Source organism: Odocoileus virginianus, chromosome 13, assembly GCF_023699985.2.
Source record: "Odocoileus virginianus isolate 20LAN1187 ecotype Illinois chromosome 13, Ovbor_1.2, whole genome shotgun sequence".
Taxonomy (NCBI): Eukaryota; Metazoa; Chordata; class Mammalia; order Artiodactyla; family Cervidae; genus Odocoileus; species Odocoileus virginianus.
In genome coordinates this window covers 36,641,583-36,664,098 of record NC_069686.1, presented here as the reverse complement: position 1 = coordinate 36,664,098, position 22,516 = coordinate 36,641,583, and the positions used below count along the sequence as shown (strand labels likewise).

Sequence of the window (22,516 nt, the reverse complement as noted above, 5' to 3'; positions counted from 1 at the left end):
CTGTGAGATACACACATGGAGTATCTCTGGACATTTCTGTAAAACTTGCAAGTAAGAGTCTCAGCTAAAAGACTGGGTTCATGGGCCACCATGTCTCTCTTGATCCTAAGCTTTTTCATGCTGACGTTACAACTTTCAGGTCACTGAGGAAGCCTGAATTATGCTGTTCTGTGTTATTTAGAGATGCTGCTACCATAAATAAGGCCATTTTTTTTTTTTTCTGTTTTCTTTAATACAATAGCTGAGTCCTGGGTCATCTGCACAACAGGCCTCTGTGAATAAGAGCACACCTTGCAAGGTGGATGCTGGATTAGCAATTGAGGTTTGGGGCTACACAGGCCACAGAAGCAAACTAGCCCTATTATCAGAATTCACCTGGGCCCTGAGACTGCATCATACTGTTATAACTGAAGGGTTGAAGGAAATCCCCACATTTTCTATGAATTAATCCTAAGCAGTATGGTGGCTCTGTTTATGATCAAATTACTCATTCTAATTACACTCCACTTCCTTCTCGAGACTTGAAATCATCATGAAAAACTTTTATATACACAGATGTATCTTCCCCCAAGAAATTCCAACTTCTGCCAAGAAGCAAATAATTCCAAGGCCTACCCATCCAGGAAATGTGAGGCCAGATTCTGTAATCAGCTCTATTAAAGAAAAATAAACAGCTAAATCAGGAAGTAGGTAATGAAAGGCAGCTCACATTTTGACAAAGACATGGTTACTTTTTTATTTGAAGAAACAAAAAAAAGTATGTTTTAATAAATACTGCAGAAACATTGACCAAACAAACATACAAAGTGACTTCAACATTTAAAAAACTGCAACGAAAGTTCTGCTTTATAACAGTTATAACTTATTTTCTTTTTACAATATTTAAATACAGAAAGCACTTGCCAGCTATTTCGTAATACTGCCCAAAGCATAATGCTGCATTAATCAGAGCATATCATGTTGGTAAAACGTCTGTATTTCTTGGGGACAATGACTGGAATGGTATTTTCTTGCAGAGACAAAACAAAGTGCTTGTAAGACACAGACTGAGTGTTGTAATTACCTTAATCTCCTCTCCTGCCACAACTGAATGAATGGGAGCACGGCTTCAACACTTCAAAAATGAAGCTTTATCATTGGAAAGAAAGCTCGTTTTCAACAAGCGCCAACAATAAAAAGGTCGGATCTGGTTTCTTCTCTCAAAGAAGCTCTAAAAGCAACTGGTCAAAAAATATCTGTAAACTATTTTAAAGGCTGATTATTTTATGTAACAATAGTGATCAAGTATGGAACACGGCCTTGGCAGAATCTGATTAAGTGAGGTTTAGCAATCACTCTCTAGAAATGCCATAGGATAGTGTAGGACTGACATTACATAATTTTCCTCTAAGGATTCTCAAAAGCTTGGAACAGAGGGCCATTCTTATCATGTTCATTGAAAGATATTGAAATAAGCCAACTGATTATCAAATGTTGCCAACTTTGGAGCTTCATCCCAAAATAGGCCTTTTGCTTTGTACTTTTGGTCTCTTACATCCAGACAACTTAACTCACAAACTGTGCTTTCTGCTACTATCCTTCATTCGTTATCTCGGTCAGGTGAAAATATCAATAGTACCTACATGGTTTCCCCCTTGGATCATTCTATGACGTCATACCAAGACACCTTTTATTTGACGTTGCATTTTTATCAATGATGGCAAAAAAAAAAAAATCACACACCCTCTTTTCTAAACAGCACACAAAAATATCACATTGAGCAATTTACCACTTTTTAATGACAATCACAAGGATGAACAGAACCATCAGACTGAATAAAAATTGACACTTTTCCTCTAGTTGACCTATTCAATCTTTGTAGTACTGGTCTCCGCACCTCACAACACTGCAAAGGGCTTCCTTGAGACCATCTCGCTCAGCTATCTTCCGGACAGCTAGATTTCAAAGCCTCACCAACTTTCCTCTGGATATCCCATGGGTCCTGATACAATTTCCATTTTAATGATGAGCTAGGAGAAAATTAGATCACATCCTCTAGAAAACTAAATGCTAAGGTCACAGTGCCAGTTCCCCAATGAGGATGGTATATTAATATATACTTTTTTGTAAAGGAGATTAAAACACTTAAAAATTAAATCAAAGTAGAGATCCGTGAATAGAATGTAACAAAGAAAACAAAAATGCAAGCACCATTCAGAGTGTGATTTTTCTTCTTGGAGGTACTCGCATTCCTCTTCTTCAACCTCTAGCCCATCTGAATCTCTCTTTTTTGGCATATTTTTCAAGTCACATTTCAAAACTCTTCAATGAACTCACTTCCCACCACTTGTTCTACATGCCAAATCTAAGGACAGGATTCCAAAAAGATGAACAATCCTTCCAAATGCCTCCTAAGCCTCCAGAACACGTGACTTTGGCTGTGCACTTTGTTCAGACTTCACCTTTCTGTTTTGTTGGTGGTGGTTTTTACATTTAATTTCCTTGTCCTCATAAAAAATAACCGGAGATTCACATCACAGTACAACTCTTGGCTTTGTCCTTTCGTAAGTCTGTAGCCACTGCTGAGAGTTCTGGTCTGCTAGGCATATGTGAAATCCGCTTTGTCGCCCTCTGCGATTTGTTCCGCTTAACGTTTTTATTTGTCTTGTTTACACATGCCAAGGTGGCCACGTGAAAAATGTCTCTGACGCTATTTTCTGACTGTAAAGCTGAGCATTCAATGTAAGTAGCTGCTCCGATCTGTTTGGCCATATTTGCTCCCTGTGAAGCAAAAGGGATTGTGATCAGCAATAAGTCTCTGGGGAAAGTTAGAAAGTATATTCCAATACCTCAAAATTATAATGCATCACAAAATATTTCTAATATGTAATTGAATTTTCTAAGTATTGATGAAAAAATCTTTTTTAACATTTTAACTGCCTTCTTTATTATTTCATAAATATTTCCAGTCAAGGACCAGTCTTAAGATGTTCAATTGTCATCACTCAGTAGGCACTGCTTGACTTCCCAGAGGTGCTACAGGCTGGTGTAATGACACTGGGTAATCAATAAACAGCCCAATCATCAAGTAGTTAGGATGGGGTGCTGCCAGGAAGTAGAAGTCTTAGGAGGTGATTTATCTTCACTACCAACTGTAACCTAGGGTAACTAGACACTTAGGTCTTCCAAGTTACAGCAAAGTATAGAATTACCCAGAGAATCTTACTGCTGGAAAAGAGTGAAAAAGCTGAAGACCACGGATGTAAATGCTGCATTTTTCACACAGCTCTGGTAGAGTCATCTGGCTCTTCCAGCCTATTTCAGCACCTCATGGGGCACTCAGCTTTTCTTTTCTCCAGTGTAAATGGCACTCATGGAGTAGGAAACAGCAACCCACTCCAGTACTCTTGCTAGGAAAATTTCACGGACAGAGGAGCCTGGTGGGCTACAGTCCACAGGGTCGCAAAGAGTCAGACAGGACTGAGCAACTGAGCAAATGGCACTCAAGGCTAACAGGCTGTACAAAAAGCAGCCATAAGAGAATTTAGAATCAGTTTTGAAACTTACATGATTAAGGGCCAAAACAAACTGAGGAAAGGAATAATACTGTTATACATCTATAATTTAGGAGACATAAAATATGTAATTTTTAAATGTGGACCAGGCAACAAGGGGACCCAAGAAGAGCATGTCTACATCAGAATAACTTATTTAAATAGCCAGAGTTGTGTTAACTGGAATGAAGGACAAAGAAGACCACAGTATGACTGGTCAAACAATCAATCAATAGACTTCTAGCTATTTCAACATGAACTCTCTAGAATTTGGTTGTAAGTTTTAAGAGAATGAACTTCTGAAACTAATCCTCCTCCTTCCTAAATACTTGGGGGAAATGCCTGCAGGAATGATGAAACTCTAAAAGACGGTTTTTTTGGGGGGGTGCTCTATTTTACTGACAATGGCCTTTTGTAGTATTTTATTATGTTGCTGAGTGTAAAATAAGATTAACTCTCTTTAAGAGTATTACTGGTTTTGGCCACATTCTCTCTTAAATCTATTTAACTTTAAACCCAGTGAGAGTTGCAGAGAAATACAAAGGGTTGAATATGAGCCACTGTTTCTGTCCTCAAGTAATCAAGTGCCACATGATTCTTCTGCTGAATGACAGAAGATTTTAAAGGATTTTTTCTCAAATTTGCCTTATGTATACATGTACACATATGAATCCTTACACAGTCAACTGCTCAACCAATGTTGGAAAGCTTTTTGAGAAACTCACAATCAAAATATCACTATAATTTTGGCCTAACCTCATCCTGGACCACTTTGGTGCTCACTGGGCAGTTTTTACATTAATCTGAGCAGTGGACTGCCAGGAAGGGGCCTGGACGTTTGCTGAGAAGCCAGAGGCACAGACACACCATCCCCTTTCATCTCTGTTCACAGATGGGCACAGTCCGGACACAGCGTGTTCATTCTCCACCTCAGGAGAGGGACCTGCACTTGATGGTGACCCTTGCTTGAAACTGTAGAGAAGTAGCTACTTTTCAGTTTATTTATTACAAGTGATGTTTCATTTCTGTCCCTCTTTATAATCCACATGTGCATACTGACTATATACATACCTGGTCATAGGACACCGGTGTCTGCCTGTGATTCGAGAGCTCTACTAATGTACTGACATCTGTCCGAAGATCAGATTTGCAGCCAACCAAGAGCATTTTGGTGTTGGGACAGAACTCCTGGATTTCACCTTTCCACTATGGGGGGAGAAGAAGATGAAGAATTAACAGGGTGCTGGCATCCGTACAATGGAAAACAATTTCTTTACTGGCAGGCACTGGAAATAGGACTCAGAAGGGACGTTTAAAAGTGAGTGTCACTTCAGATGAAGGAGCAAGCTTGCAATTATCGGCCGAGTAGATATTAAATGTTACTGCTTTTAAGTATGGATCCATTGTGTGTGTGCTAAGTCGCTCTAGTCGTGCCTGACTCTTTGTGTCCCTTTCGACTATAGCCCACCAGGTTCCTGTCCTGGTGGCAGAGGAACCAGGAGATTCTCCAGGCAAGAATACCGGAGTGGGTTGCCATGCTCTCTTCCACGGGATTTTTTCTGACCCAGGGATTGAACCCGAGTCCCTTATGTCTCCTTTATTGGCAGGCGGGCTCTTCACTAGCGCCACCTGGGAAGCCCATGGATCCATTAGGGAACCATATTATTATCTATGGGGCTTCCCCGGTGGCTCGACAGGTAAAGAACCTTCCTGAAATACAGGAGATGTGGGTTCAATCCTTGGGTAGGGATAGTCCCTGAAGGAGGGCATGGCCACCCACTCTAGTATTCTTGTTGGGAAATCCCACGAACGGAGGAGCCTGGGTGAGCTATGGTCCATGGGGCCATACAGAGTCAGACATGACTGAAGTGACTAAGCACGTTATTATCTGTTCTCTTTCTCTGTGACTCATTCCTACTGTAAGAGACTTATTGGGTGTTATCAGAAAGTAGCTAAGGCAATTTCTTAATTATCGAGGCATCTCTGAAAGATAAACACGACTTAAGAAAAATTATATATTCTAACAAGTCACTATGTCCTTGGATATGTTCAGCTGGTACTTCCCAGCATGGGAAGAGTCAACACAAGCAGAGAAATGCATTCACTGACCCCCACCTAGACAGAGCAGTCACCCTGCATTGAAATCTCTAGTGAGATTTCAGAGGCTGGAGATTAGAGTTAATACAGCAGAATCTCCTGCCTTTAAGGAGCTTCCATTGGAGTGGTTGAATCAACAAAGACCATGACATTTGCAAAGGCCCATCTCCTGGGTTATCAGAGAGGCATCTGGTCCTATAGCTCACATGCCCTTGAGTTAGTTTTATGCTACGTAAGTTATTAATTTAGTCTATCCCAGCCAGTTGTTTCATAGCCCAACAAGAACTCTTAGAACTTCCAGAAATGGCTGTCAGGGAATTCCAATTGTCCCCTTAGAAGAACAAATGGATGACTTTTTGTAGTTTTATTTCCTCAAGCTGGAGATGACCATCAGGATGGGAGTCAGGAGTTCAGACAGTTCATAGGAGAGCTCTGACATTGAAGAGGAGTGATCAGAGGTGCTGAGGTCAGGAATCTCTGCCTGACTCTCCCTGCCCACATTCTCAAATATGTGTTCAGTGCTCTAAATTCTGTGGTGGTTACTGAGATGATTACAATGTAGCTGTGTCTTCCAGAAAGGAATTCACAAGAGAGGAGGGTGATGAAGTCATGTCTATAATACTACATAAAAGGGACATCTTGCATGAGTAATTTAAAAGATCTCTAGAGGACACCTCTGGATCCAGAAGTGTGGGCAATAAACTCTAGCCCAAAGTACACCAGGATACTGAAGGGAGTAATACCTACTTTGCATAAAAGTCCAGGGAATGGCAACCTACTCTATTCTTGCCTGGACAATCCTATGGAAGGAGAAGCTTGGTGGGCTACAGTCCATGGGGTCACAAAGAGTCGAACATGACTGAGTGACTTTCATTTCACTTTACTTCCTCCCTCCTTTCTCCCTTTTCCTCTCCTTCCTCCCTTTCCCCCCCAGTATTATTCAGAGGCATTATTTAGAGGCATCTACCATGTGTTAGACAGCCCTGGAGTAAGAACTAGAAGGTGAATTGGGGAAAAAAAAAAAAGAATAAGATCTCTCCAGCTCTAAGTCACTCTAACCTCTTTGATATTCAAGGACTTAAAGGATTCAATTAATTTAGGACAACCCATAGCAGGGGTTATCATGAGCCTTAAACTTCACACAAACATAAAACACATTCATTAATATCTCTAAGGCCAAGTCACTCCTCATTTGGTCTTTGCAGACAGAATAAAACAGACGCAGGCTTTTTCACCATAAATTATGCATAACCCGATACTACATCAAGTAAGAATTCCAGTAAACACGGAGCCTCTTTGATCTATAGACGAGCCCGAGACAAGCTGCTCTGTCATCCTTCGGCTGTGTGACGACTCTGGCCTCCCATCTAGCAACTGTTCACACGCATCGAAGGCAGGAAAGGCGTATTCCTGCTGGAATCTGACAGTCACATCACATGCGTTAAGATACAAATGTTACTCAACACTGAAATGAGTTAAAAAGCTAAAAAGAGCCTTTCATCTTTTAAGAAATTAGTATTTCATTGAACTGTATTTGTCATGTTTAGTAAAGAGGCGGGGCTGGGGGAGGGGTTGATACACCTTAGAGCCTAATTTCACCACGACACACAAGGCCAGTAGTCAAACAAAACAGGGAAAAACAAACTAATAAAAACATACAAAATACAAGGACACTGCTGTGCTCTCAAGCACACCCTCAGATGAAGCCTGAGTGCAGGGAGGAGAAAGGGGCTTTAGAAAGGTTTGATTCTGAAACGTCAGGGCATTCAGGCCAGGACTGAAGAGTCAACTAGAGCCTGCCCCACGCTGGCCCTCGGACAGGCATGTGCCTTCTCCAGCTATCCTGGGGCTCAGTCCTAGGTTGTCTCCTCCCTCCTCTGGCCTCACCAGGACCAGAGGCCACTTGCAACAGGGTCCCTTCTTCCTGACCTTCCCTGGGTTCCACACAGAGCTTCCTAGGGTCCCCTCTCCATGGACAAAACCTCCCTTACCTTTGTCTCCAGACACTAGCCATGCGATATCACTTACAACCTGTATACAACCACTGTGTTTACTAGTGTATGACAACACCCCGATCACAAGTCACCTGGTCTATTGCCTGGAAACATAGCCTTATATCTCCCCTATGCATTATATTTCTGTTTTTAATAAATAACATCATTACTGAAATACAGGTATTTTTTTTTAAACTAAAACAGCAAGGACTGCATTCATTTCAAGCCCTGACTCGAGGTCAAACATAAACCTGAAAAGTAAGCACAGTTTACAGGTTAATGAAAGAAGGAAGAAAAGAAGGAAGACACAGTGAACAGTAACAGGGTGTTGTTATTGTTAGCAGCACCACTGCCGCCCAAAGTCTAACACAGGGGTTCTTAAAAAGGTATTTTATCTCTTAAAATGAGATCAAATGTTAAGCAGGTTCATCATCAAAACTTAGGTCACATATGAGTGGAAACCCTCTTATAATGTGAGAGTGTCCTTTTCAATGTTTTAATTACAGAACATATAGCAGGGTGACTGGAGTGTCTGAGTTGTCAGTCGACCAAATGTTTCTACTTTATATGTAGCCAGTACTGATCTGTGTCATCCCTCCCTAGCACTTACCTTTTTTAGGACACTGTCCAGAGTCTCTGGTCTACTGATGTCAAAGCAAATCAGCACAGCGTCCGAGTCTGGGTAAGAGAGGGGCCGGACATTGTCGTAGTAAGGAGACCCTGAGAAGCAGCAAAGATACACAAGTTGTCAGATGAAAATCCCCTTTGCCAGTCATGCATGAACTTTGCCCTTTTGAGCTAAATCTTTGGAGGATCACGTGGCTCCCATCGCCTCTAATTCTCGGAAAAGAAAGCAAACAAAAGTCGAGTAGTGTTGGGCTGGCCAAAAACTTCATTTGAGTTTTTGTGTAACAGTCATGCCTGCTCTGTCACTCACACGTGTCCGACTCCTTGCGACCCCATGGACTGTAGCCCGCCAGGCTCCCTGTCCATTCGATTTCCCAGGCAAGAATACTGGAGTGGGTTGCCATTTCCCCCTCCAGGAGATCTTCCTGACCCAGGAATTGAACCCAGGTCTCCTGCATTGCAGGTGGATTCTTTACCGTCTGTAACAGTATTATATTTCTTTCTACAACAAGACAAGGAAGCCTCACTGTTTGACTTAAAATCAAGGGGAGGAGCCAGGATCTTTAGTTCAAACAGTAGAGCCTGAAAGGCACCTGGGTCAAGGGCAGAGCATCTGGAACCCAATGTCCTGAAGTGTAAATCCACCTCTACCCCTGCAGGGGAGGGGCAGGTAGCTTCAGGTCGCTGCTCCTTCAATTCTTCACTCATGAAATGAAGATGACGACAGTACCTACCTTGGATTAAGTGAACCTGGGCAGTGCCCGCACTTAATAAGAGATCAGAAAGTCTTAACTGTGGTTATGGCTGGGCTAAGGGCTTCCCAGGTGGCTCAGTGGTAAAGAATCTGCCTGCCAGTGTAGGATACTGGCAGATGCCCCGGAATAGGAAAAGACAATCTACTCTAGTATTCTTGCCTGGAAAAATCCCATGGATAGAGGAGCCTGGTGGACTACAGTCCATGGGGTCACAAAGAGTGGACACAACTTAGGGACTGAGCACACACACACGGCTGGGCTATTGCAAGCGGAGTGGTAGGAAGCACCATAACTGGAGCTACTTCTTGGCAAAGAGCCCCAAGTTCAAGATCATTCTGTAAGTACAATGGAGGCTGAGGGCGAGAAGAAAAGGGTAGATTCAGCTATGCATAGAGAGCCATCGTGAACCTCATCTCGTACCACCCTGTCTCCAAGTTACAATGAGCCATGACCTTTGAGCATGCTTACTTAAACTTATCCCCAAACCCTATATAGACACTTGCTGTTACAGCAAAAGAATGTAATAAATGCCATACTGAATTCTGTCTCTTTTTTACACAGTTCCATCTCTGGGAGTAACACCTAGGATACGAGACTGAGTTAAATCCAGCCTAACTTAAACCCTAAAGCTTCAAGTTACCAGCCAATTAATTTAACCGCAGAACCCCCTTCTAATCATATAGGACATTTCTTCTGTTCTTTTAAGAACCCCAAAGGATGCACGATTGCATGAGGCCAATTATAAAATTAAATAAGTTTGTCATGCTATTTTTTTTTTTGAAAAATCATTTTCGGTATACTGACATTGCACAAGCACAACAGGAAAATAATTTTATATATGTATATATCATTATGTGTATATATATATATATATAAAATTGACTCCAGGATAGAGGGAAAAAACATAAGCTACCAGTCTTTTTGAAACCCAATTTCATTTTGATATCACCTTCCATGTTTAGCAGAAAAACATGACATGTTGTCCCCTGATAAATCAAAACTTCAAAAGTCAAAGACAGGGAAAGCGAAAGACTAAAGAGGCATTTCAAATAATCTTTTAAATTTCTATCAAACAAAAATTTTCAGGAGGCTGCTCTTGAGATGTCGAAGTTACTTTGTGTGGTTAGGGTGCACCATTCTCTTCTCACAGGATATGGTGGGTGCCCAGTATCCACTGGTTAACCCTAGGAATGCTGTGGCCTTTTCACCAGCGGTGACAATTTCAAGCCAGGTGTGTCTACCAAGCCAAGAAGAAAGGAAATGTTCTAGGCATAAGGAAGGAAAGTGTGAATAAATACAGACCAAATAAAGCCAGAATCAGTTCTGAGCTGCAGCAGTTCCTTGCCCACATCTGGAATCAGAACCCTGATGAAGCAGAGACTGACAATAGAAAGGTATAAAGGTATTTTCCCAAAGTTTAAAGGCTTTACAGCTAAAAAAAAAAAAAGCAATCAAGCCATTTTAAACAGTAAGACTTATTAGAATAAGGCTGTCTCTGAAAACGACACACTACAGCTGCTGCCTTTTCAGTCAATCAAGGAAAAAAAAATCTGAGGTTAAGAGAAAAATTCACAAAGACTTCATCAACTTCAACATTTCTGAGAGAACTCAGAAACGAGATGGCTTATCACTCTATACAGACACACTGGGATTTCCATATTTGCTCTGTGAAGTTCAGACTTTCTCAATCGCAGCTTCTGTTTCTGAGTCCGAAGTCTAACCTGGGCACAGTTTCTGCCATAAACATTGGGGGACTCTCTTTTTCCAAACGTGGAATCAGAAAATTCCAGATCCTAGAGTGGGAATTCAAATACCAGACACATACACGAGGATTTCCTCTGCTCTGCCAAAGTTAGCAGGAGATGACTTGACCCCAAATCCAGAAAGTCCCAGCGTTGCAACAATTCAGACTGTCAGAAGCCTAATTAGGCTTCAGAAATCTCCTTTCTTGGAAATCACTCCCACTGGGAAGAAAATTCTGTGGTTACTTTCCCGTCTCCAGCTCACCTGAGTCTCCAGTTCATCTGAACTTTGGAGGACAGAAACTTTGACTGAGATGAAAGCAAGTAAACACTCCTAATCTCTGATCTAAGACTGTGTTACAAAACAGTGAAAATGATCTTTTCCAAACACAAATTAAGGAAAGATAGTTGGAGAATTACAAAGGTACTAAAACAGAGTAATTAAAATCCAAACTACAGAGAAAATCCAGAGGAGTGGTTTTAACTTCTAAGCCACCACATGTCTGCAGAGACGACCCTGCCCTCCTTTCTGTGTATTGGGTTTCCCGCCCCCTCCCATTTTAAGGCCACAAAGGGGATGTGGCTTTGTCTTCAGGCCTCCTTCACTGCTGGAGACACCGGCTTCCTAGAATCAAGGAAGCAGTCTCCAGGGCTTAGTGGTGTGTTGTTTAGTCGCTCAGTTGTGTCCGACTCTTGCGACCCCATGAACTGCAGCCTGCCAGACTCCTCTGTCCGTGGGATTTCCCAGGCAAGAATACTGGAGTGGGTTGCCATTTCCTTCTCCAGGGGATCTTCTCGACTCAGGGATCGAACCCATGTCTCCTGCTCTGGCAGGCGAATTCGTTACCACTGAGCCACCTGGGAAGAAGCCCCCTGTGCTTACCGGTTGTACACAAATATCTAAAAAATGTAGACACTGGCCTGACTTTAAAAAAATGAAGTCTGTAACTTAAACCACATTCTTATGGAGGTTTGATTCTGCTTTTGTTTTTATTGGGTTTCATATTTTGAATGAAAACCCACATGTAAAAAATATATAGGTTAAGGTTCATGAGAAACAAACCACCTTGCTTGTTGAGGTTCAGAAGTCATTTTTAAGAGCTTTAACAAGATCTAATTAGGAATGACACTTTGATCTGTCCTATTACTTTTGCTAATGAACAGTGCTTTTAGATCAACCAGAGTGTCCAAAGGTAGTAATAAAACTGATCTCCACATTTATTAGTTATAAGCATAATTTGCCTAACCACTAACCACAAGAATAATTTGTCATTAAAAAGAACAAGATCACTTATTTATTATAAGTCTTGATAAGGCAAGGTTAAAACTTTTTTTGAATAGAAAAATCCATGGTCTGCTTTTCTTCAGAGTAAAACGGAAAGCTGATATAGATTAAAAAAACAAACAAACCAACTGTTCTGCCAGGAAGAATCTAACAATTCATCAGCTAATCAGAACCTTCAGGGAAAAAGAAAATAGCCAGTTCAACTTGCATGCTCTTGCTCTATGTTTAAGCACCTGGAATTCTTGCCTATAAAGCCAAACTACTGCACAAAGCGAGGAGGAAAAGCCAAGCTTAAGAGCGCACAGTGTCATCACAAGCATGAGTGGAACAACTCACCCGCCAAAAAAAAAAAAATGAAGAGGAATTCCAGGAATGCCCCTGTGAAGTGAGAAGCAACACAGGGAGGCAGAAGTGACCCCAAAGAAAGAAGCAGAAAGTAAGCTGATGAGACAGGAACAGTAATTGCCCCTCCTCCTCCATCCTATCAGAAATGTCTTAAAGCATTCTGTTAAGCCAAACAGGAAAAGATTAACTTCTACAGATTCTTTATTTTAAATAAAGAAGCATGTAAAAAACTTCCAAGGTACCTATAGGACTAAACACAGGGCAAGAAAGAACACTGATTTTGTCTTATGCAGAAAAGCACCAAACTTCAGGGCTTCCCTGGTGGCTTAGATGGTAAAGAATCTGCCTGCAATGCAGGAGACCAGGGTTCAATCCCTGGGTCGGGAAGATCCCCTGGAGGAGGGAATGTCAACCCACTCCAGTATTCTTGCCTGGAGGATTTCAGAGGAGTAACCTGGTGGGTTACAGCCCATGGGTCGCAAAGAGTCAGAAAGGACTGAGTGACTAACACTTTCTTCTTTAACCATTTCAGTCAGTCTAGGTACTGAGCTTTGCTGGTTGAATAAAACTTTCTCACCATGTGAAGTAGGCTTCACGCACATGGTAGCTCTGATGCAGCATTTCTCTTCTACTTTGTGTAACTTTTAAGTACGCAGCACTATTCCAAGGTCCTTTCTACTTAAGCGTCAGATCATCAAAGGGAAACTTTCAGAAAATTCCGAACTGTAATGAAACAAGGACACTACATATGCAAAATGTGTCCCCAAACCTCACAAGGACCAAGCTTTGCAGGGCGAAGACTGCAACAGAGCCCTGTGAGGTTCACTGAGTTTCGGCAGTTTGGCAAACATCAGCAAAGTTCTAAAAGGCTTCTGAATCTTCAGGTCTACCCATCCTTGTCTTCAAGATCATTAATTCTGGGCGAGAGCAGTCTTTCCAGCCCAAGAATAGTCACAAAGTGCCTCACCCAGAAACTACTTTTGCAGATACATACCTGTCTGCTTAAGTCATCTCTTCACAAAGATAGAACACACCATATATGTACATAATTAAATGTATATGTTTGAAGATTAATGCCCAAAAGGGAGGCTTTGTGGAACCTTTTGCAAAACCAGTTCAAACACTGGGAAGCTTTATAGGAGTTTGAGAACTGAAAACTCATCTAGTTGAATATTTCATTAATACAACTTTTTTAAAATTAATACTGTAACCTTAAATTGAGAAATTTCACTTTCCCCCATAATTAATTCCTATCTAGAACAATAAAATCAGGAATACTGCATATTTTGGGCAGAGGAAACACATTTGCTTTTGGTATTTTTTTGTGACTAAGAGAATATCTGTACCCAAGAGCAGTTACCATGCGGATGAACTGCCTAGTTATTATAAGATTCTATTTCCTCATGCCATCTCCACTTAAGAGTAAAAGCTCCAATCAGCAATCATCTCAGGAATGTGAATCAAGTCCAGGCAGAACCTTTGGTCTGGCTCAGTGTAAGACTGTTGAACTCTTTTATTCTAAGCAGTTTATACTACAAGCATCACGCCCTCAAACATGCAACAAGTATTCCCAGGAAGGATATTTTGTTTCTTCTATAGGTTCAGATCAACAGAAATTATAAACAGATTTTATGAAAATTTGGGGGGCATTTCTCTATTGCTATAAAAATAGAATCAATATTTTCAGTTTCGGGGAACAATGTAGATACGTAGTTGTATGGAAAGTCAAGGAGGTAGAATGAGACTGCTATTTTTGAGCTTTAAATAAAGGTTTAGGGTTAAAATCCTAATCTTACTGAGATACTTTAAAAATATAAGAACCAAAATATTTTACTTAAAGTGGAACTATAGCAAATCACAGAGCTTTAGGGAGAAGAGCAGGTAGGTATACATCTAAAAATATTACATTATTATTCAGTAACAACCCAGGAGTGAAGCTGCTATACCACACACTATGTCATCAGGCTTGTTTTTCAAAGCCAACGTGTTTTTCAAAGTCCAGCTCCTGGTTGGACTTCTGAGGCAGCTTACCTTTGTGCCTGTTTTGTCAAGAGGGTCTCTGAGTAAGGCTGCCAACATATAGTGGCTGACATTTAAAGGGCATCAGATAAGGGTGGCGACACAAGCAATTCATTTGGCACAGCCCACCAGGCACCATGAGCTAACTGGAAGAACTATTGGTCCTTGGTGTTATATCTACATGCAAAAGAACTAGATTAATGAGGAAACATCTGGTTATTACAGGTGGCATCAGAATGACCAATCTGGATGCCTCACCAAAAATGTGCAACTTAGCAAGAAAACAATTTAGACAGACATAAACTTTGAAAGGGAATTCAAACCTGGCTTTGAAATTCTAAGCTCCTAAAGCTTATTACTACCTTATGAACTAACTAGTTTTGTGCAGTTTTGCTCTTTGATTCACAACACAAGCACCCACGCTTCTTTGGCTTCTGTATAAACTCTTCCTTTCTCTAAGAAGGTTAACTGAAGTTAAAATTCTTCAACTTTCAGAATCTTGGTTTCCTTGCTAGCCATTTAACATAATAAGCATGTTTTCAAGAGGCAGGGATATTACAGATTTAAGAACTGAGTCAACTTGTTAGAGATAAAGAAGAAACTGTGGTGGGCTACAGTGAGTCACAAGTCAGAGGCCTTGACTGACATTGCAGTCTTCAGCTCTTCTTTGGATCTTCTTGTTAAGTGAGTCCAGCTTTAGAACCTCCCGGCTCACCCTCTTAAGAACAAGTACTTGACTGTAAGTACTCTCAGGGCAGGCACTGTCCTAGCCAGGTTTTGTACCACCCTCTTCCAGCTCCCACAACATTTAGCAGAGTTCAGGCACATAAAAAGCTCTAAAAAATGTTTACCAGTTTCAAGTATTTCTCTAAGTACTTATGTGTTAATTTGCCTATTAAATGACAAAAAAGGACCAGTGACCCTTTTGATGCTGCTTTTCTGGATTAATTATATACTGATTACACTGCTGACATTCCCATCCGAGTTAAGAAATATTTCAAAAGTGCTTATCACTGAGACCATTCTTCAAACCTGATGCATAATCTACAAACATAAGAATATAGATTTATGGATGTAGAGGAATTTGTCCTCAAAGTCAGGTCATGAGTAATCAAGAGTTTCCTCTCTTACCTTTTCCTTTAAGTATAAAAGTTAAAGAATATTATCTTTCCTGTTAATACTGCTAAAAACTAGTACAGGAAGTGTTAACTTTAGCACTCATGGCCTAAAAGAACCTTGTATCAGGACAGGATTCAAAAAAGTGTACAGGAGTTATTGTGGAGGAATATTAGCAGCTAAATTGAGTATTTTAAAAACTAATAATACGCCTTAGATAAAATGTGCATTACCTTGCCCTGGTTAAAAGCTGAAATGAATGATTATTACTCCCTACATCACATGTCCTGAAATTACACTGCAATCAAATCACTTAGGAAAAGATATGGTGATCCTTAAATGGTGGATTTCTATTATTAGTAGGCACTGGCTCCATGCTACAAATTGCTTCTATGCTTGGCGAATGTGGCCAAGAATCTGAAGCACAAGACTACTTTGGTCTCATCACATCAAAATGTTGAAACCATTACCCATTGTTTTACAGAAACTCACTGAGTGAATTGAAAAACCAATAGGAGCATTTCTGCAACTTTTAATCAAAATGCTTGTATTATCATCAATAAAAAGTGAATATTACTCATTAAGATAAAGAAATCATAGACCTATGTCTGAAGACTACCTTTAAAATCCCCCCCTTTAAGAGGAGGATTCACAATGCTGTTTTATTTTTAAGAAGGCTTTGCTTCCTGGGTTTTCCTTTTTACGTGTTTTTTGGAGTATAGCGTGATTGATAATAGTGTTAATAGTGATAATAGTGTGTGGAGTATAGTGATTGATCATGTGTTAGTTTCAAGTGTACAGCAAAGTGAATCAGTTACACATATATCCAGGACTTCCCTGGGGGCTCAGATGGTAAAGAATCTGTCTGCAATGCAGGAGACCGAGGTTCAATCTCTGGGTCAGGAAGATCCCCTGCAGAAGGGAATGGCAACCCACTCCAGCATTCTTGCCTGGAAAATCCCATGGACAGAGGAGCCTGGTTGGCTACAGTTCATGGGGTTACAAAGAGTCAGACACAACTGAGTGCTAACACTTCACTTCATAGATATATCCACTCTTTCTTGGATTCCTTTCCCATATAGGCCATTACAGAGTATTGAATAGAGTTCCTTGTGCTATAGATGGGCCCTTGTTGATTACCTACTTTATTCAGAGTAGCATTATAGGTCAATCCCAATCTCCCCATTTATCCTGTCCACCCTCCATACCCCCCTGGTAACTGTTTTTCTATATCTGTGACTCTATTTCCATTTTATAAATAAATTCATTTGTATCACTTTTTTAAATTCCACATGTAAGTAATGTCATTTGATATTTGTCTTTCTCTGTCTGACTTACTTCATTCACTCAGTATGACAGTCTCTTAGGTGTTGCTGCAGATGGCATTTTGTTCTTTTTTATTGTTTAATAAAATTCCATTGTATATTGTACCACATCACCTTTATCTACTCCTCTGTCAATGGACATTTAGGTTGATTCCATGTCCTGGCTACTGTAAACAGTGCTGCCGTGAACACTGGAGTGCATGTATCTTTTCAAATTACGTTTCCTTTCAGAGAGACTGAAATAACTTTAAGCAGCCATAAGATACCAACTGGCAAATTGCCACTTGTGGTTGCTTTAACTAGTATGTGCACTGGGGGCAGCTAGAAGCATTTTCTACCTGAGGAGGATCCAGGGGATCTATCAACATCAGGGATGCCTGTCAAGGGAAAGCCACAGAAACCAGATGAAAAGGGCACTTGGGTTCAAGAATCTGACAAAATTGGCTCATCACAGGTTGCATACGGGCCACACTAAGGGGAAAAACTCCTTCTCCCAGCTCTCTGCCCTACCTGGGTGTATGACCCTCAGCAGGTAGAACAATATTTAAATTAAAACTATTATCTCTAAGGCCTCAGAGAGGGCCTGCACATAGGTGCAGAAAGAAAGGGGAGAGAGTTTCCCAATATCTGGTAGGAGGATGTGAATGCCATTGAAAGAACAAAGTTGATGTCATCACTCTCCCTATGTAAGAGAAGTTACATGCCTTCTTTTTCCTCTAACTTTCATAAAGTTCTAGAAGGAGAAAACTTTCCTCCAGAGTTAAATTGATAGCAGTTGGAAAAAATAAATGTAGCAAGAGGCATCAGACATATACAGTTATTTTCACAACCTGAACTAAACAAATGTCTTAGTGGGCAAAGAAAATGTCAAATGTTTGTCAAAAAAAAACATCCTATTCAGAAATGTGCCATGAAAGGCTTGAGATGAAATGAAAAACTGTTAATGATTAGTTGCTGATGAAATGGCTCTGGTTACATTTATTTCACTCATGAATGATAAACCATTTTTGGTGGAAGTAGTCTATTCTTAGAATCCAAATAGTGCTTCATGACTGTGTTTAATTAACTCACACTTCACCTCACAAACAACATAATGGGATTTTAAATAATTCCCTTATGCCTTTTTTCCACTATAGATAAATCTTAATCTAAATTTGCCCTAAGATTGCATTACTGGATAAATTTTCAGTATGATATTTTCTTAATCACAGGCTTTTCAAACCTTCACATTTTAGTTAAATACACATATGTTTTGTTTCATTAAATAAAAATACAGTGATTATTTCACAACAGACTTCATTTCAGGTAATTATTTTAATCTGATGAAAGGCAATGTTTATAGTTGTCATTCTTTGTGCACAGGTAATTCAGTGATGATAAATGTCAGGGAATCTCATCTCCTTGGAAACGACGCATATGATTATTCATTTGTTCATTCAACAGATTTTACTGGGTGACTACTGTGTGCAAGGTATGATGCTATGTGTGCAGAGACAACAAATAGTAGAGTTTGGATTAAATATTTGAAGCTATCTGAAGTGATATTTATCTGCACATGTGAAGCATAGCCTCCAACTATAAACTGCCTACATTCTGTTTATTTCCTAGCCTTTGAAAAGCATGTGCCTTTTTTCTCTTAAAAAAAAAAAAGTCAATTTAGCCCTTTGGGCGCCTAATTTAAAATCTCCTTTGGTGGTCCTGTGACTCTTGAAGCTTGAGACAAGGAAGGGGTAAATAACTCAACATCCCTTTAAGGTTACCCATGCCCCCTCTCTGCCCAAATGGGTCTCCTTCCTAAATCCACCAGGAAGCAGTGGCTCTGTTCAGAATCTGGCTGGCTTCATGGGTGGTGAAAACTAGAGCGTGGGATGCCAGATCCACTGGGACTAAGAGCTGAAGCCAACTAACATCAGTGAAACAAAAAGATTTGCCTGTCTGGTGACCCAAAGCCAAGAAGTCTACAGCTAGGAATGATCCTGCACATTATTTGCTTCTGTATCCTTTTCTCAGATGATGAAATGAGACTCAGGGAAGGCGAGAATAATCCCTACCCAGATATCAGTGTAAGCAGTAGCTTAAAATCTAAACATAGCTCTTGTATCAAAGACCGAATCAGACTCAGACCCCCATGTCTAAATCACTCTTATCCTGCATTAGGTCCAAACAGACTGGGAAAGGGTGGTGAGTGTTGGTTTTAATTATTGGTACCATACCAGCTGTCCTGCCCACGAGGCATAACAAATACCATGATATATCTGGTAATTGGAGTCCATTAAGAACTAGGCTGTGTACAAATCTGACGGTGGAAATGACTGAAACAAGCATTCCGTCTATCACCACCTTCCCTATAGCTTTGAGAGTGTGCAATCCTCAGCATAAAATCCGGTGAGGTCTTGGTTCTGCTACCCTTGGCGAGGCTCCAGGAAGAGCCCCCGACTCTCCAGGGAGAAACAAAATCAGCGCATCTTACTGCAGCCCTCGGGGAACCTGGCAACAACCGTGAGAGGCGCTCGCGCGAGACTTCTCACTTGCCTTTGTGCGGGGACTGCCTCTGGCGACCCCGTCAGTCTGGCCTCTTCCTTGGGCTCTCTAATCGCCTCCGTCCCTCCGGGGCTCCGGAGGTTACAGCCGGAGGCGGTGGGAAGCTCGCACAGCCCAGAAGCATCTACGCCAGGCCCCGCCCAGCTGAGCGCAGGTCCACCTCGCGGGCCTTCCCCGCCCGACAGTAAAGCCTGCGTGCTGGCACTTGCGCTCTCCTCCCCGCCAGTTTCACCCAGGATTTGGCTCTGTTCAGCCGCAGCAGCCCAGCTCCCTGCAAAACTCCTAGACCTAAGCTCAGGGGCCTTCCCGCTGTCTCCTCCTCCTCCTCCTCCAGAGGCTACACCCTTCCCGGAAAAGGCACTCCTACGTCGCCAGGCACCGCAGCAGGGTCGGCGGGTGCCCGGGTTCCAGCCGGAGAGTCTAGGTGATGTTCCCGCCCCCGCCGCGCCTGACCCAGAAGGAACCGCTAACATCCGCGCAGGGAAGCTTTCCCTTTCGCGGTGTAACCGGCCCTCCCTATAGCTGCTTGCCAGGTTGGGGCGTGAGTGCGTGGGAAGGCGATAACCCGGCATTGAACCCCAGACACTTGAAAATAATTCACCGTGCCAATAATTCAACTGGATGGGAAGGTCAAAGGCGAATAGGGCAGCCCGCGGCCTCGCACACTGGAGGGGGGTGATGCAATGGGTTAGGAGGGAATAGCGTGGGCCGGAGGACACCGAGTGATCACGAGGGCTGGGGGAGCTCAGATCTGCTGGTCGGCACCGAGGCGGCGCGGGCGGCCGGCAGCTATGAGAGGAGGCCCGGGGACCCCCGCCGGGTGCTGCCCGCGCCGCCAGCGCATTCCTGGCAGTAGGCGTCACGAGCGCCGCGGATGCCTGCGCGCCCCCTACTCTCTCCGCAAGCGCGGAATCCGCACGTAACTGCGTGGCTTCGGGGGTTTTCTGCCACCTCCCACCTCCCACCTCCCACCTCCCACCTCCCACCACCCCCTCGGTGCTCCCAGCCTACCAGCCAAGCAGCAAGTTAGATCCTGGAGGGGCGCTCGCTTCCTAGAGCCAGTTGATACCGACAACGCGCACACTTCCCCCCTAACATTTGGCTACCCTGGCCACCCCGAGAGGACTCGGGCACAGCTCCGCGGGCCAACCGCTCCCCGGACACCCGGCTACCAGCATTTTACACCCCGGGGTCACCCTTCGGGCACGGAGCTTCCTTCTCTTCCCACAGCTATTGCCAGACCCAATATCGTCCCCCACCCCCATTAAGAAGGGGCAAAATTTTCATCCACCAGGGAATCCCTCGTAAGAAGCAAAAGTTAACGGAGGACCGCAGAACGGGCGCTGGCGGGTGTCGAGAGCGTGCCAGAAACGCGGGGCCCCGAGACCCTTTGCGCACCCCCTGAACGCCTGGAAACCCGCCCGAGCGCCACGCGGTCCGATGACTCTCTTACCCGAAGTGTCCCAGAGGCTCAACTCTATTCTTTGTGTGTCGATTTCAAAACTGGCCGTGTAATTCTCAAACACTGTAGGGACGTAATTCTGGATAAAATGGGCAGAAGAAGTAAAAAGGGCAAAGAGGTTATCTTAAAATGCACAACCGCAGAATACCCTCTGAAAATGGTCTCTTTACTCTCCCATTAAAAAACGAAGAGCCCCCAAATCCACACGCACCACATCTCACACTAAACACGCAGATCCTTTCCGAAAGCCCTAACTTGCCTCTCGCCCCACCCGGATCCTCCAAGACTGGAGGATCCGAATCTCCCAACCCCAGATTCTGCACACATGACCGAACAAGTTTCAGAAGCTAACAGGAGAATGTGCAAGCGCATCCCAACCCCTCCACGCTTCCATCCCACTTTTCCTTTCCCGGCAACTAACCCGGGCGAAAGTAATAAGCGGTGAGAAAGACGGCTGAAAAGAAAAAAGAGAGAGAGAAACGGGTGAAGGGTGAAAGCCAGGGGAAACCCACCTCGAGATGGGGATCCCTTCCCCGCCCCGCGCCCGCAGCCCCAGCCGGCCACACTCACTTCGGGGAAGCAGTCTTTGGCGAAGACGTGGAGTAGCGCCGTTTTCCCACACTGACTGTCTCCCACCACTACTATCTTGCATTTCACGTTCTGATTAGGATCCATGATAGATTTACTGGATAATTTCTGGCTGGCTCTTCTCTCCTTCATTGATCTTGTCTTATTTTCTCTTGAAACAGGAATTTTCACTTAAGAGGAAAAAAATATATATATATATTTCTTTCTCTATAAAAAGCAGATATAAAAATAAATCGCAAGGGTGGTGGGAACCCCTTGAGGCGCCGCGCGGATGAGGAGAGAGAGCTACAGGAGCAGGCTCGTTACTCTCCTCCAACAAGTTTTACGCCTGACTCCACACGGCGCTTCCCAAGTCCAATTCCGATCCGACTGCTTTGTTTCACGCTCTCTGCGCGGCTTTATACGCCCGGCCTTCCAATCCTCTTTCTCAATGAGAGAAGGAAACTGATCCGCCTCCTCCCCTTTTATGGAGCCTGGGAGACAGCGCCGTCTAGTTACTTGCAGAAAATGTAGACAGTGCGCCCTCTAGGGTGACTATGCGGGATCGATTTCCAGCCCAAGGCTCGGCGACGACTTGAGGACCACAATGACGCTGTGCTGAAGGTTGGGACTGTCCAAGTCCAGGAGGAAGTGGGGAACGGAATTGTCTGTATATATTGATTTTTATTGGAATTTCTGGATAAACGTTTTCATGGGGGCTGCTCTACGGAAGCCTTGTGAGCGTTTATGAAAGCAAAAACATTTCTACCCAAAACATCGTTGTCAAACACTGAAAGCAAATCTTGGGTGGGGAAGGGTTAAGTGCTTGTATTTTCTTAGGAAATGTTTTGCATCAGGTATTTAGGCCATGGAACAATAGCTCAGCCAGGTTGTTTCAGATGCCAGAGCTGGCTTGCTTGGGTCACAGCAACAGACTGGCGTTGGAAACCTCTGTTTCAGTGACTCAGGCGGAGAGGGAAAGGTTTGGAAGAGAGGGGAGGGGAAGTTTGTGAGTAGAAGGAAAAAAAGTGGAAGATGACCAGAACTGAGTAACAAAAACCATTGGAAAACTCAATCCTACTACACTAGGGATCTAAGCATGCAAGGT

The 22,516-nt window shown here is 42.8% G+C and overlaps 1 protein-coding gene across 1 annotated transcript; it reads right to left on the bottom strand.

Annotated features, from left to right (window-relative positions):
* Nucleotides 1–710: 710 nt before the first annotated feature.
* Nucleotides 711–21,858, bottom strand: RND3 (Rho family GTPase 3). Its single transcript, XM_020893099.2, has 5 exons — nucleotides 21,412–21,858; nucleotides 20,833–20,920; nucleotides 8,235–8,344; nucleotides 4,605–4,739; nucleotides 711–2,760 (listed from the first exon to the last, which is right to left on the bottom strand). Exons 1-5 carry the CDS (start codon nucleotides 21,559–21,561, stop codon nucleotides 2,509–2,511), a joined length of 735 nt encoding a protein of 244 aa, XP_020748758.1. The 5' UTR covers nucleotides 21,562–21,858; the 3' UTR covers nucleotides 711–2,508.
* Nucleotides 21,859–22,516: the final 658 nt, after the last annotated feature.